At 39.6% G+C, this 14,730-nt stretch overlaps 1 protein-coding gene across 2 annotated transcripts; it reads right to left on the bottom strand.

Moving 5' to 3' along the window:
- Positions 1–1,022: 1,022 nt before the first annotated feature.
- Positions 1,023–13,372, bottom strand: LOC109458608 (guanylate-binding protein 6). 2 transcript variants are annotated; one of them, XM_074335103.1, is made up of 11 exons: positions 13,236–13,372; positions 11,599–11,818; positions 10,633–10,760; positions 8,745–8,854; positions 8,352–8,548; positions 6,293–6,538; positions 5,217–5,497; positions 4,515–4,727; positions 3,438–3,540; positions 2,910–3,103; positions 1,023–1,918 (listed from the first exon to the last, which is right to left on the bottom strand). In XM_074335103.1, exons 2-11 carry the CDS (start codon positions 11,786–11,788, stop codon positions 1,697–1,699), a joined length of 1,884 nt encoding a protein of 627 aa, XP_074191204.1. In that variant the 5' UTR covers positions 11,789–11,818; positions 13,236–13,372; the 3' UTR covers positions 1,023–1,696. The 2 variants fall into 2 exon arrangements, with proteins under 2 accessions (XP_074191204.1, XP_074191205.1); XM_074335104.1 differs by having other exon boundaries at positions 11,599–11,815; positions 13,236–13,362.
- Between the last annotated feature and the right edge of the window lie 1,358 nt (positions 13,373–14,730).

The following is a 14,730-nucleotide window of genomic DNA, read 5'->3' on the forward strand; positions in this document are numbered from 1 at the left end:
TTGGCTTAGGTCAAGGCTAGGTAGGGATTGAGACATTTTCTCATGACTACCTCTCAGCCTCCTGACACATCTAGAATCCGTTTTGTTGTTTCCTTCCCCCTCCCTTTTGACCCTGCAGATTCCCTGTTGTATTCACCACCTTCATAATTCTTTCTATTCAGGATGCAGACTGTCCCTCCAACCATGTTATGAACTGAATGTTACGTTCCCTTAAAATTCATTCGATAAAACCCCAGTGTGATGGTATTATATTTAGAACTGGGGCTTTGGGTAGTAATTAGGTAATAAGGGTGGGGCCCTCATGAATCCAATTAGTGTCATTGTAACAAAGAGTCATGAGAGCTCACCCCAACTTTTCCAACACGTGAGGGCAGAGCAAGAAAGCAGCCATCTGTAAAGCAAAAAGAGGGCCCTTACCAAGAACCCACTAATGTTTGGCACACTGACCTCTGATTAACAGCTTCATCCAGAAATGGGAGAAATAAAAGTTTGTTACCAAGTTACCCAGTTTATGGTAACTTCTTATAGCAGCCTGAACAGACTGAGAGAAACCATAATGCTCATTAGTATCACTGTACGTACATGGCTCTGATATTTAAGTGCCAACACCTGGCCTTCATGTATCAGGGTTTATCATCCCCAACATCACCAGGGCACCCAGTTCTGCAATGGCACATGTCCCTCTGCTCTTCCTTACAGCGGAGAGGCCACCACTGCACTTTTAAGGATGATGGGATCCCTCTCGCGGTGCATATTCTTAAGCTGGGTAATTTGTTTCCAATAATTTAAAAGCATAATTCAAAGATAGGAACTAGAGGCTACTCTTCTGAGATTTCAAAGGGCAACATGAAAGTTTATATCTTAGTTTTAAATCAAATGTAAGAGACTAAGAACCAAGGCCAAAATAAAAACAAGATTAGGATATAAATGTTATGCCTTCTCTCACACTCATCTTAATCACAGACCCTTCATTGTGCAGGCTGATGCCATTTCTAGAAGCAACGAGCAATTTCATCACTGAATAGCCAATTTCACATTCTTTTTATTAGTAGTAGCGGTGGTGTCATACTTTACATTTTTTGTTATTTATGAAGTGGCAATATAAGTTTTATTTAAAATATTCAAAAAAATAGAGTACGTAATGAAAAGCATGCTTCTCTTCCACCCTGATGACACTGAGTTCTCCCCTGAAGTAACCAAGGATACTAGTTTCCAAGAATCTTTCCAGATATATTCTATGTGCACATACATAAGTTTGCACAAAATAATCACATTTTTTACATTATACTCACCTTGTGTTCACTTTATGGTATATTTTCAAATGTGTTCTATATTTGTAAAAATAGAGTTACATTCTCAATTTATTTACTGGCTACATAGTATTCCAGTACATGTACATGCTAAATTTATATTACCAGTTTATATGGATGAATATTTAAGTAGTTTCCAATATTTTGTCATTTAAAGTGAAGCCTTAATGGATTGCTTGTAAGTATGTTATCTTTCACATGCATATTTCCAAAAAGTGAATGTGCTATATCAAAATGTATGTGTATTTATTGCACCTAATGTGGACCAGGCATTAAATCCTCTATAGGCACTTTTTATGTTTAAAATTTGGCTGAATGAAAGCAAAACGCATACACACCAAAAATAGGACAGAGCATGTATCCACATAATTTCTTTAAAAAGAGAACTATTTCTTTTTAAGTAGTGAGGTCAAGCCTGACATAACTTTACCAAGAAGATTAGCAGGAACACACAATATTGAAGTGAACTCCCTGGCAAATTTGTCTAAAGTTCTTGCTATCCAGGGAGTATCATCATTTTGAGCAGCCATATTTTTCAAATGGTTTATCTCTGTATTCATCTTCTCAGCTTCTTTTCTAAATCCTTCAGTAAGTAGATCTCTTTGGACCTAAAAAATAAAATAAAAAAGTAAAAGTGAGTAGGGAAGTAAAACTTTAAAAATAACCTAGTTTCTAAGAATCATATTTTATATTTAAGAACGTGGCCAAGGTGTCCTTGTTTTATGACTAAAATTGTTCTCTCTGACAAAAGCAAGGAGAATTTTAGAAAAGGAATATGTCATGCCTAGAACCTGAATGTTGAGAGGAAGCAGAGTTTACAGCCTTATTAACATTCACAAACCATTAGGGTTTTGTAAGAACACTAAACCTGACATGAGGACAAATGTAATATGTTCCAGTCAAAATACACCAGTTGAGAAGTAGCCTGGTCTGCGGGCGCTAATTCTCACTCCCACTGGGATAATACAATCAACCAAATTTTAGAAATACTGGGACTTACAAGCTGTTCTAGAAATCTGTTATAAACATATAATTCCAGATAGACAATCAGCATTCTACCTATGCCATATGATAACTTGGATAAACTATCCACATTTGGAGACAATGCAGCAAGGTTAATGCTGTCACGTCCCTGTAATTTGAAGTCTGGACATTTCTGATAATTATTGTCAGCGTAGGTGTACCTCAGGTCTTTGGGTGGTAGTAGGGTTCCTAATAATTGACAGTGATCTTGACAAAGCAAACCAGTTGCTGCTCATATGAAATACACGATTGGAATATCTGTTTAATCAATTTAAAATCTCTCAAAATAAGAGCTCAAACCTATTTATATTCTCCAAAGACTTGCAGGAGCCATACTTTCCTCCAAAGTCTATGAATTCAAAGCTGAGAAGGAGAAGGAGAAAGGAGGGGAAGGAGGAGGAAGAGAAGGAAGAGGAGGAGAGAAGGAGAAGAGGTCAAAGGATTCAGGCTTCAATAAATCACAGCAGTAAATGGCAACGGTACTTCCCTCCATGGCCTTGCTGAAACCTTCATCCCTCCCACCGAGGTACCAGGACAATGACCATGGAGCACAGCTGAGGCTGCAGCTGGATTTACCTTCAGTTTATGGTCCAGCATCATATTCTGCTCTCTTATTGCGTTTTCTCTTTCCCTCTCCAGCTTCTCCTTCAGTTGGACGATGTTTTCCTGGAGACTCCTCTCTTGTGCCTCCATCTGCAGCTGCTGCTCCTGCAGTTGTTGCCGCAGCAGCTCCTGTTCCTTCTCAGCTGCCTGCTTCCTGGCCCGCTCCTCTGCCCCAGGGAGGTTTTAGAGAGGGAGGAAAATTAAGTGAGGATGGACCTTTACCCTCCCGAAGGAGAAGGAGACCAAACCAAATTGGAAGGGCCGGTGGGAAATCCCTGAGTCCCCCCCGTGTCCACACCAGCGTGAGCACAGTGCAGAATGTGATGGGAAAGGCCTGGCCTGGCTGAGGTACAACTACAACTCCCCTGTGGTTTTCAGATTTAGCAGACTCTGTTCCACAGAAGAGGAAGTTCCTTGTTGCAGGAAGGTTTTGCTCTCACACCTGCCGAAGGGCATTGCAGGAACCTGCCTGCCCATTGTGGGCCCAGACTAGCCCTTTACCTGCTATGGCCTTCTCCCCATCAGTGAGCGCTTTGTCTGACTGCAGGATGGATTTCTCTATGGCTGCCTGTGACTGCAGGAACCTCTGAAATACCTCATTCGCCTGAGGAAACAAGAAAGAACAAAGAACTTCCATCTCCAGTGCAGAGAACGCTGTGCAAAAACTAGAATGTCCACGCAGTTTTTCCTTCATGCTTAAAACTCTACAGTGGCTCCAAACAAAGTGTGTGCAAGCTCTGTAGAGTCACCACGGATTGTCCATATCCCTTGCTTCCTGCCTCTCTCCTGTCTCTCTCCCAGTGCCACTTCCTTCTACCCACTCCAGGTTCCAGCCAGTGAGAACCCTGTTCCATTCTACAAACCCACAGTCTCGGGTGTTTTTTAATATTTGCCTTCCCAATGTAAAATGTTCTCTCTAGTGCTACTGTTCTCCTCTGCCACTTGCTGGCTATGACTTTAGGCAAGCTGTTTTAACCCATCTCTGCCTCTCGGTTAATGTGGAAAATGTTGACAATAAGTGTAGATGCTTCTTAATGCTATTTTAGGTTTCAAATTTAAAAGTCTAGGGAAAGAGCTTAATGTTATGCCTATAACAATAACAGTTCGATATATATTAGTTGCATTACTATTATTACTTTTTGTTATTATTATTATATTATTATTGTAATGTGTTACCACCACCTATATAACCCGTTTTCACAGATTCATAAGTATTATAACTCTGTATACAATTTTCTACATGTTTGAACTCTTTTTCACGTTTTATCAGCTTTGAATGGAAAGACGGACTTTAACTAGTAAATCATCTGCATTGGCACACTGAATGTCATGTTGTTACATGAAGAAACGATTTTTTCTGTTCTGCTTCTTGTGGATTTCAGAAACCCATACTCATTTTTAATTATTTCTACTCTATTTAGGAAGACAGAGCAAATAGTGGACCTTAAAAACTAAAGCTGTCATGATATCCCCATACTTTCTTATTATCCACAGCTGGTGCTGTCCTCTCAGATTTTCAGAAGGACCACCCCCTCTCGACTTTAATGTCTAGATTCCCATGCTCCCCTTCTTCCTCACCTTCACTCCTTTCCTGGGCACTTGCCAATAGTCCCGTTCAATCCTTTCCTTTGTTTCCAGGTAAAGCTTGTGACCGCCAGAAACAGAGAATGTTCCTGCTAAAATCCTTTCCATTAGGGCCGTTGAGAGTTGATCAAGTTTAGCCTGGCAGTATTTAGCAGATGCCTCTTCATTCTGCAGCAAGAAACTCTTCTTCTTATTCTTTAGGATTTCCTGCAAGGGAAAATAAAGGGATGTCATCAGAAGAAAGGAACAGAGGAAATAAAATTTCAAAGAATATGATAGAAAGAAGTTTAACTGTGGTCTTCATGAGAAAAGCATTCTGTTGGAGAGGGAACAGGGAATAAAACAGGAATCATGAGACTTGATTTACTCATAACCCTAAAAAATCTCTGCAATTCAGGGGAAATCTTTTTAACCTCCCTGCCTTTCAGGTTCTTCATCAAAAATACTGGAGTTGCATTACCAAATCTCAATGGTTTGTTGCAGCTGCAGCATTCAATGTTTCTGTTTTCAATGATGCAACAAGAAGCAATAGAGGTTGAAAATACCCTGGAATTAGAGTCTGTTAAGAGAAATTTGGTTCCTAACTACTTGATCCATGAGTAAGAGAGGAACAATGGGGGTCAATATCAGCATTTCTAGGCTTCATTGTTTAAGAGGAAGAGTCACAAAAGGTCAATAAATACTAAGACAAAGTACCACAAGCCTCTTCTGGAACTCCTGGTTTTCATCCTTGAAGGAGTGCTTCATGAAGATTTTAATGGCTTCCCTCTCATAGGCTGCGTGCAGGTCCAGCAGCTCCTGGAGTGTGTCTGTGGGGAAACTCACTCGCTTGGCCATCTGCTCACTGTAGTGGGCGGCTGCCTTCTGCACAGCCGCTGAGTTCTCAAGCTGGGCCAGAGTTGTCACTGCATTTTCCAAACAAGGTACTGCTCCACTATTGATGGCATCCACATAGGTCACCACCAGAGTTCCCAGCCCTGAATAAGCCAGGAAATTTAGAGGATGAATTTAAAGTTATCACTCAAGAGGATCCAAGATTCTAAGATTACATTTCTGAATCTTTCTCTTTCTCTCTCTCTGTCTCTCTGTCTCTCTGTCTCTCTGTCTCTCTCTCTCTCTCTCTCACACACACACACACACACACACACACACACACACACACACGCACCCTCCCTTCTTCTAGCATCACCTTCAGTTTTCTACTGACTCTTAAATTTTATGGTTCTTCAGACCACAGGGCTAAAAAAAATTAAGTATTGACCTTCATCTATCACACTGAAGGGTATTTAGAAAACATAATTTCCCATTAAAAAATTAAAAGCAAAATTGTTTACATAGGTAGACAGATAGATAGGCAGGGTTAATGAGATATATAGTTTCAGGGATTCATGGGCTAATATTTGTTAATGGACTGTTCTAAATTCCCCAAATATCTTTTGTATTCTCCTTACAAATTACACTTATTGTACAGGACTTCCCTTGAGAAAATAGTGTATATATTTTTATACCTACTTAGAGAATTCATTATCAGTAGAGCATTTTATCACATAGGTGGAAGCCACAGATATTAGATAAAGTTTGCAATTTTGGACAGGAATTAGTAAATCCAAAAAAGTGTGGTAATTATAAAATACAAATATTTCTTCATCGGGTATTTAATATTAGTAGACCCATAATTCTATATAGAATCAAACTAAAATGCTTGAAAAAACACATCGCATAATTTATTCAATATGTGTTAGGCCTCACAGAAATGTGAAGAGGAGACTCACGTTTCCCAGTGACCGTGATTCCCTCTCTGAGGGTCTTGGTTCTCGCCTGGCTGAAGATATAAGAACAGAAATTCTTCGCTTGTTCCTGGAATTCAGGTTCCAGCTGTGTTTCTGTCACATTCTCAATATTGGCTAGGAGTTCTTTGTCATTTGTTGGCCGATCAAAGACAAAACACTTCCGTTTTGGGAAGAAATGCCGGATGGCCTCTCTGGGAAGATTGGACATTTGGACTTTGGGATTTCTGCCTAAAGAAAAAAAAAAAAAAAGATGATTACAGTAGGAACAGTCTGAGGGCAAGGAATGCAAAGACTTTAATGACAGAGATTTTCGTATTTCTGCCATCTAGTGTATCTTTGCCATCTATAAATAGAAGTTCTATTTATAACTCCCTTAGTATAGAGATCCAATGCTTCTTAAAACATCAAACTCACCAATGATACAACTCTGGGTAGAAATTTGAGGAGAGATCTAATATGGCAATAAGAAGCTTATTGCCGTTATTCCCAGGCCTAAACTGTCTATATGGCTTACTGAATAACTAACAGAAAAGGAGTTCAAATGTAAAAGTTTGAGCTACTTGATTCCACGTAGAAACTGAGTTGAGGGACAAAAGGAAGAGCCACAAACAAGGGATAATGGAGCAATATTAGGAATGACATCCTGATTATTTACGGAAAACTGTTTGGATGCTAAAAAATCTTGTGTATGCAACAGCTTTTGTTTTTAGCAAAAACCTCTGAAGACTAAATAAAACTAAAATGTAATTTTAAGATGTCACTTCTAATATCTATATTCTTTAAAGAACTGTATTTAATTTGATAGCATTTCTCTTCTGCCTAGCCAATTTCTCATTAATTGTTTTTGAGAAAGCATAAATAGAAACATGAGGACAGGAATAAATAAAATGGATTTGATATTTCTCTCACGGTCATTAGATACTCACCCACATAAATATAACCCATTAAAATAATTTATTATTTTGAAATTATAGCATGGGAAAATTAATAGAAAGCTATGACATAGAAAATAAAATGAAATATTCTCATAATTATTAGAAATATTGTAAAAGCATAGATTGAAAAGACATATATTTCTTGAGGTTCATTTAAAGCCATAAAGTCATGGGAGGCCAGATGGCTCAGTTGGTTAGAGTGCGAGCTCTGAGCAATAGGGTTGCCAGTTCGATTCCCAGATGGGCCGGTGAGCTGTGCCCCCCTGAAACTAGATTGAAAATGGTGACTAACTTGGAGCTGAGCAGCGCCCTCCACAACTAAGATTGAAGGACAACAACTTGACTTGGAGCTGATGGCTCCTGGGAAAAACACACTGTTCCCCTTCTCCAATAAAATCTTTAAAAAAACAACAAACATACAGTCATCTTTGTAGATGATGTACGGTGTTATCCCAAAAATAAACCCCAGTTAAGATCTTAGCCAGACGGACACATTTAGTACGTTATAACCAAGTTCCGAAGATGACATGACTGTATTTGAATAAATGTAGACTGTTGTACATGAAAAAAATAAGACATCCCCTGAAAATAAGCCCCAGTGGAGCAAAAATTAATATAAGACCCAGTCTTATTTTCAGGGAAACACAGTATCTATCGAGTCAATAGAACATTATATCCCTATTTCTAAAGAATAATATCTATTTGTATGCAAAATGTTTTGTTTTTATTAAATAGGCTTTTTATTGCAATTTCATGCCTGATAAGTATCTGGTCAGTTGTTTTCCTCAACACAGCAAAGCAGAAGCCAAAATAGGGAACACAAGTGTCTGGTCTTTAGAAGGTTTTTAACACCCACTGTATTCTAAGTTACAATTGGATGCTAAATTGTGTGAAGAACAAATGGTTTTGAATAGTTATACTCTACATTAGGCTCTGCTTTTCTTACCTGAACTCCAGTCCCTAGAGCTTTTCAACCCACCTTCCAGTCACTATTTCTACAGACTTCAATCTAATCTCAAATACAAGCAACCCCAGAGATGATGGACAATGTTTGGTACCTCCCACCCCCTATTGGACCATCCACTGCCCAGGCCGCGCTCTGATACCTGGAATCAGCTTCAAGGCATTCTCCAGGTACTCATCTTCTGTGATAGGGCAACCGTTTAACTTCAGCTCCAGGGTGAAATCCCGGACAGACCAGATAAAGTCTGGAAAGAAACTCACAAACTCTGAGGAATCTTCTACTTCTTCCGGGGAAGGGGAGGACTTTGCCCTGATGAGTTCTGTCAGTTCTGTCACATATCTACAATTTGGCTAAGGAAGAGGAACTTCCTCCCCACAAATCCCACATTTCTCTAACGAAAAGTTATTATAAACACTCCCTTTTGCCCCAGGTTCTTCTGCTTCAGCAAAGGCAACTAAGTGACAGAAGGAGAACCTGCGTCGATCTCCAACCCTATAGACTCAACGACCCAGGGGTTCAGTTCCTGGAAGGATACTGCAGCTGCTCCAGCGCCTGGTGGTTGATGGTGCTCATGCTGTTGTAGACAAAGCTGCTGCTCAGAAGCACGGCCAGTGCGAAGATCCAGGAGTCATTCTTGGGGTTGCCCTAGAAACAACATTCGAGTAAGACGTTTAGGAGTTTACCTTGCAGAAATTCATTCAGACAGTGAGTCTATTAGTCTTCCATTTATTATTTCAGCTCAAATATTTACCATGCAAAGAAATAAGTTTGAAGACAGACCTAAATACAGATATCAGCTTTGACAATTAAAAAGACATTTCTTGTGACTGCGTTTTTTCATATACGAAGAAATTGTAATCTTCACAGAGCTTTCTTTTAATTCAGTTGGATGAAATAAAATAACATATATAGAATAGCTAGTATGGTACCTGGAATGCAATTAGGTATTCAATGGTGGGTGTTAACACATACTCAGCTACACATATTGATTGGTCATAGGCAATGTAAAATATACCATTGTGGGCATATCTGGGTATTCAAATTACATCTAGTTAAATTCAACAAATGTTTATGGGAAGCTACTGAGTGTTTCCCACTGTTCTTAAATTTCAAAAGCAAAGTCTAAAATGACAATGACTACTTTCATGATATTTCAAAGCAACGACAAATATTCCTAAGAATAAGTGCAACAAAGATGACAACATCCATAAGGAGCTTACATCTTAGTATGTTTATAAACAGTGGAACCTATAGTTACAATATTAAATTAAAGTTTAGAAGTCCATCAAGGAAGAACAGAATTCTGAAAGTTGGAAAAGAGTACCTGACACGAAGTTTTCCTTTATGTATTGAACTGAGCATTAAAGAATTGGTAGAATGTGGACTTGAAGAAATGAAGGTGATCTCACAGGTAGAAAGACTCACAGAAGCAAAATTACATATGGCTGAAAGCACAGGTCTTTGAATTATTTGATTTGACTGAACCAGAAGTAACATGCAGAAGTTAAGCCTCATGCAGGTGGACAAAGGACTGTAAAGGCCAGGCTAATTTGTTTGTATAACTTATAATAGCACCTAAATAATGACATAATCCAGAAATTATTTCTGTTACAAACGGTGTTGAAAGTTGTGCCCTAGAGCAAAAAGATTTATATCTGGAAGAGAACATACAAGAGTTTGGAGGGAAAATAGCCTACTTACTTATTTATTTCCCCAACCACAATTTTTTTTAAAGTAATCAATTAAGATAAGGAGAAATGGCATTTATGACAAACAACAAACAATTTAAATATCAAGACTATATCATTGTTTAATATATGATTTTAAAAATAAACATAGAATTTATAACTCCTCTTTGAGTAGAAATAGACAGATATAGAAATTTAGATACTATTTTCAAATAAGTCTCAAAGTAATCCAAAAAAGGAAATATCATTCATTTCACCAATTCGTATAAAGCTAAACTATTGAAGAAATGCACATTAAAATGTTTGTTGTATAACCAACAAATGCTTTTATAGAACCAGCACATTCAGACGTGTGTCAAAACCTTCCAGAACGCTCTTTGGGCGCTTGGTGAACTTCACCATAGGACTGCAGACTCACCAAGGGGAGGACCTTAACTTTGTTCACTAATATTTACAGTGCCAATCCCAGAGACCTTGGAATCAGGTGTTCAATAATCATTTACTAAATTGAATCAAATCATTTACCTCGTGCCAAGAAATAATAGAAAATTTGACTTAATATACCATGATGCCTCACCTAGAAGCGATGTTCAAACAAACTAAAGTTTGCCTCATTTACTACAGTTGAATTTCTAGATTCCACAAATAGATCACAGGGCTTAAATTACCAAATACCATGCAGAAATAAGGAGAAAATCCAGGTTACAAAGGACTCTCTGTGACTCCCTGCCTTACCTTTTCCACATCACCCAGGCCCTCGGTGTCCAGAAGGACTAGGGTGTGGTTAGGCTTAGAAGGGTGAGGCACACACCACATCCAGATGCCCTTGGTTTCAGACTGCACTGTGGAGCCCAGAGGGAAGCCTATAAAGAAAGGAGAGACACAACATAGAGTGAGAGCAGATAATCGAAGCAGCCAATAGGTTACAATGTCAGACCCATTAGAATTACAGTACCCCAACATACAAGATGCTGCTTTCTCTATTGCATAAAAATGTCCTACTTTGTGTGTCATCTATTTCAAGGAGGAGGGGATGTTAGCTGTGAGAATGATACCAGGCTAGAGCTCAAGATGGAGACAAAGAGGCATCCATGAACTAGACAAAATAGGGGTTACTGATAACCATAACAAGAACCTTTTGAAAGAATGGTGAAGCTCAAAGCCAGAACGAAGTGTGTTAAAGAGAGACATGCAAAGGGAAAAGTGGGAAAGGAAATTGTGATAATGTGACTTTTTGCCAAGCAAAGTGATACAAAGAGGGTGGGGTTAGTAGCCACAATGGAATGTGAACTCACAAAGGATTTAAGATAACAGATATTCAAAGATCTTTGTATGTTGATGGGAATATTCCGTAGAGAAAACAAAATATGTTGAGAGGAAGAGAGAGAGAGAAAGCGAGAGAGAGAGAGAGAGAGAGAGAGAGAGAGAGAGAGAGAAACACAATTGCAAGATCCCAGTGTTTGCACAGGTAAAATAAGGTAGGAATCTGAGCATTGCTAAGAGAGAATTTCCTTACCAGGAATAAAACAAGAAATATGGTAACAGATTATAGTAAAGTAGTAATTTATTGGCAAGAATTAGAATTAAAATGTTGGATGATTGAGAGGAGTTTAGTTCTCTCTTCATGTGACCAGGGAAGAAAACTAAGAAGCTATGATATAGCTAGAGTCAAAGATTGCCCCTGCCTGAGACAGCACTCACCATCTTTCTGTCCTGCAAGACAGTTCATCAAGTAGGATTTGCCTGTACGATATAGTCCTACAATGGCCACGACCACCACTGGCTGAGAAATCTTGTCAAGAATCTGTAGAGCTTTCTGGTTCACTGACAGCTGCTCATTGTTGTTTTCCACCAGACAAATGGGGGCCATCATGTTGTGTCCAGATGCCATGGCAGCCTGCCAACCTAGAAGAGCCTCCTACTAGAAATAAGATTGCAAATTTATTCTCTGGCTCAGAGTTATCCAAAGCACCCAACAATTTAGGACTGAGTGAAACTTCTGTCCTTTCTAAGGAAACAAAGGTAACCTTGAATTAGCAGACTGTAGAGGACTTGCTCTATTATCCCACCAAATCTCTGATGATGCTAGTGATGAAACATAGGATATTATCACTCTCCAAAGTTTTGCTTCCATAGTATAATAAAATTCAATTATCATATACTGAGGCTCTATAATATACCGAGCCCTGTTATACATACTTGGCCTCATTGATACTTATAAGGATCTGCAAATTAGAAATTTGATATGCACTTTGCAACAAGACAAATGAGTTTCACAAAGGCTGAGTGAATAAGTTACAGAGCCAGGGTTAAAACCTAGACAATCAAGCAAAATGGCAGACTAGGAAGACTTAAGCCCTTCTTCTTCCTGGAGACATCAAAAAATAAGGCCCAAATTGGCTAAAATAACTTTATATTAGTTTTGCAAAATAGTCAAAGGCCTAAAGCAACTAAGCAAACACACAATCTAGAAAAAGCCACATTCAAAATGGTAGGAGATTCTGTGGTATTTATGTTAGTCCTTCCCCCACACCCGCTCCGTGTGGTACAGTCTGTCTACAGGAGGTGGCAAGCCAGTTGCCAAGTTCTTTCTCTGATCCAGAGGGAACAGGAAGACCTTGTTTGCAAGGTTCTAACCTGTTTGGGAGCTTTGTTCTACCTCTTCAGGGCTTTGTTCTACTTCACATGGATTTCAAATGGCCAGGGGAGAAGAGAATGTTAAACGCAGATCTGACACGTTTAACAAATGCTACAAATGACTCCAATGTTCTTAATGAAAAACAAAAAGAGAGAGAGGGAGAATCTGAGAGTGTAGGGGGAGCAGGGAGAGAGAGTCTTGACTAGATAGTTACTTTTAACAAATAAAGATTGGAGATGTGGGGACTAAATTTATTTCTACATAGAAATTACAGAGCTCTCACTCCAAAGCTTCCGTAAGTATGACTAATAGAAAGATTAAAAAGAAACGATCTCTTTGCATTATAATGGCTTGTGAGTTTCTTGAGGGAGTGTGTCCTGCTCTACGCATTCCAATGCCTGCCCCAGAGCCTGACAGAGCAAGGCAGACAGGCCCCCACAGGGGCTCTTTCCACTCTACTTGCTGCTGCCATGCTGCCCTGAGTTGATGTTAGGAGAGCAGAGCATCCAGGGGACACTGTGCACTTGGTGTCACTTTGCAGAGAGGCTGAGCTTCCCCAAAACTAACACTAGGCACAGACCCCTGCAACCCAGACAATAGGCCACCTGCCTTTCCTGCCCATTCTTTCGTTGTCACTCTGAATGAGAAATTAAGTTTTGAGTTCCAGACGAAGTGAACATGGGAAGGAAGATGGACATACCTGCTCTGTAGCATGTGAGTCCAAGAAGAGTTTCAGCTGCCTCTCAGCACAGACTCACTTGCTCTTTCACTTTTCTGTCCCTCCCTTACAAGCGCTAAGAAAGAGACTAAGGAAGCTGGGCTTCCAGTTAATTGGTGTGATAAAACTGAAATTGAAAATAAAAGCAGCATGCTGAGCCAGCTGAGAAGAGCATGAGCACGGGAGTTTGGTGCAGGGTGAGAGGAGGTTAGAAAAACCCAATTACTCAACAGTCACACCATAGTAAACTACTCCACCAACTGTTTTATGTCCTTTCCATCTTGAAAGGCCTTCACTATCTCTCTTCTCAATACCTCTCTGCCCATTGGCTTAAGATTCCTTGGTACACAAGAAAACCAGAAAATCCATGACAAAGCTATATAAACCAAGTGCATTTAAAGCCGTGTTCTCTTTTGGGATTCCTGGGGACTTCTGTTAGTGAAGAGCTTTTAACAGTTTAGATATGTTCCCTAATACATATTTAATTAAACAAGTACCTTTTAAAATAAAATCATTAGAAATTAAAGATCAGTAAAATAGAGATGAACAACCATTAACTGCTTTAGCCAGAGAAACTGACACTTGGCTCAGCGTTTATTCTTATACTTCCCCAGCACATGGACCCTCTCCTAACGTAAGCACCCTTCTTTCTGTAGAAATTTAACCAATTGGCCCAGTTCCAAAGGAATCGATTCAGTCAGATGAGAAAGTGATTGGATGTGCATGTTTGTTTGTGAGGAAAGAAAGGAGCAAGAGTATAATAGGAAAATGAAAGGTGCCATAGGGAGATGCACCTGCGCTAGTGAGGATGAACAGAATTCTCCTTCCTCGTCTTCTTCTCCACTTACCTCTCCATCCTCCTTACCAATGGACACTTTTTCAGAAGGGGCCAGATAATAAACATTTTAGGATTTGTAGGCCATTGGGTCTCTGTCACAATTATTCAGTGACAGCATCATAGACAATAGGTGTGGCTGTATTCCAATAAAACTTTATTTACAAAAGTAGGCAACGGGACAGATTTGGCCTATGGGCCAAAGTTTGCTTGCCCCTGATTTAGGTCAATATGCTACCTTCTAGAGGTTATCATGGGGTGATTACCTCCAGTATCATTGGCTTACAGGTCAATGGTCCAGTTCCAGAATATCAGTCTAGGTCTGCTCCTAGGGACATTTGGATCACACGGGATATGAAAATTCTTAATGTTCCAGAGCAGAGATATGGAAAAGGAATGTATTTACTCCATCTGTCTGAGCATCATCCAAATGAGTTCCTGCCTGGGTGCCTGGGCCATGCGTCCACATGTCTGTACAACTAATTATCTAACTCCCAACAACGTAGCACTGCCAGTAGCTTCTAGGTAGGCCAAAGAGAAACCAGTAGTGATAGAATATAGTCAGTGGTAATGAGGAAGAGGCTGATTTCTGGGAGAGAGGGGGAGACACCTGCCCAGGAGACACCTGCAGGCCTTTGTGAG

This window comes from Rhinolophus sinicus, linkage group LG06, assembly GCF_036562045.2.
Source record: "Rhinolophus sinicus isolate RSC01 linkage group LG06, ASM3656204v1, whole genome shotgun sequence".
Taxonomy (NCBI): Eukaryota; Metazoa; Chordata; class Mammalia; order Chiroptera; family Rhinolophidae; genus Rhinolophus; species Rhinolophus sinicus.

What these genes read in the sequence shown, in the direction of transcription:
- LOC109458608 (XM_074335103.1), bottom strand. Translation starts at nt 11,788, where the DNA reads ATGGCATCTGGACACAACATGATGGCCCCCATTTGTCTGGTGGAAAAC. An exon ending in TGCCTTGAAGCTGATTCCAG is followed by an intron (nt 6,539 to 8,351) that starts GTATCAGAGCGC and finishes TTTTTTCTTTAG; the next exon opens with GCAGAAATCCCAAAGTCCAA. An exon ending in AGTTCCAGAAGAGGCTTGTG is followed by an intron (nt 4,728 to 5,216) that starts GTACTTTGTCTT and finishes TTTCCCTTGCAG; the next exon opens with GAAATCCTAAAGAATAAGAA.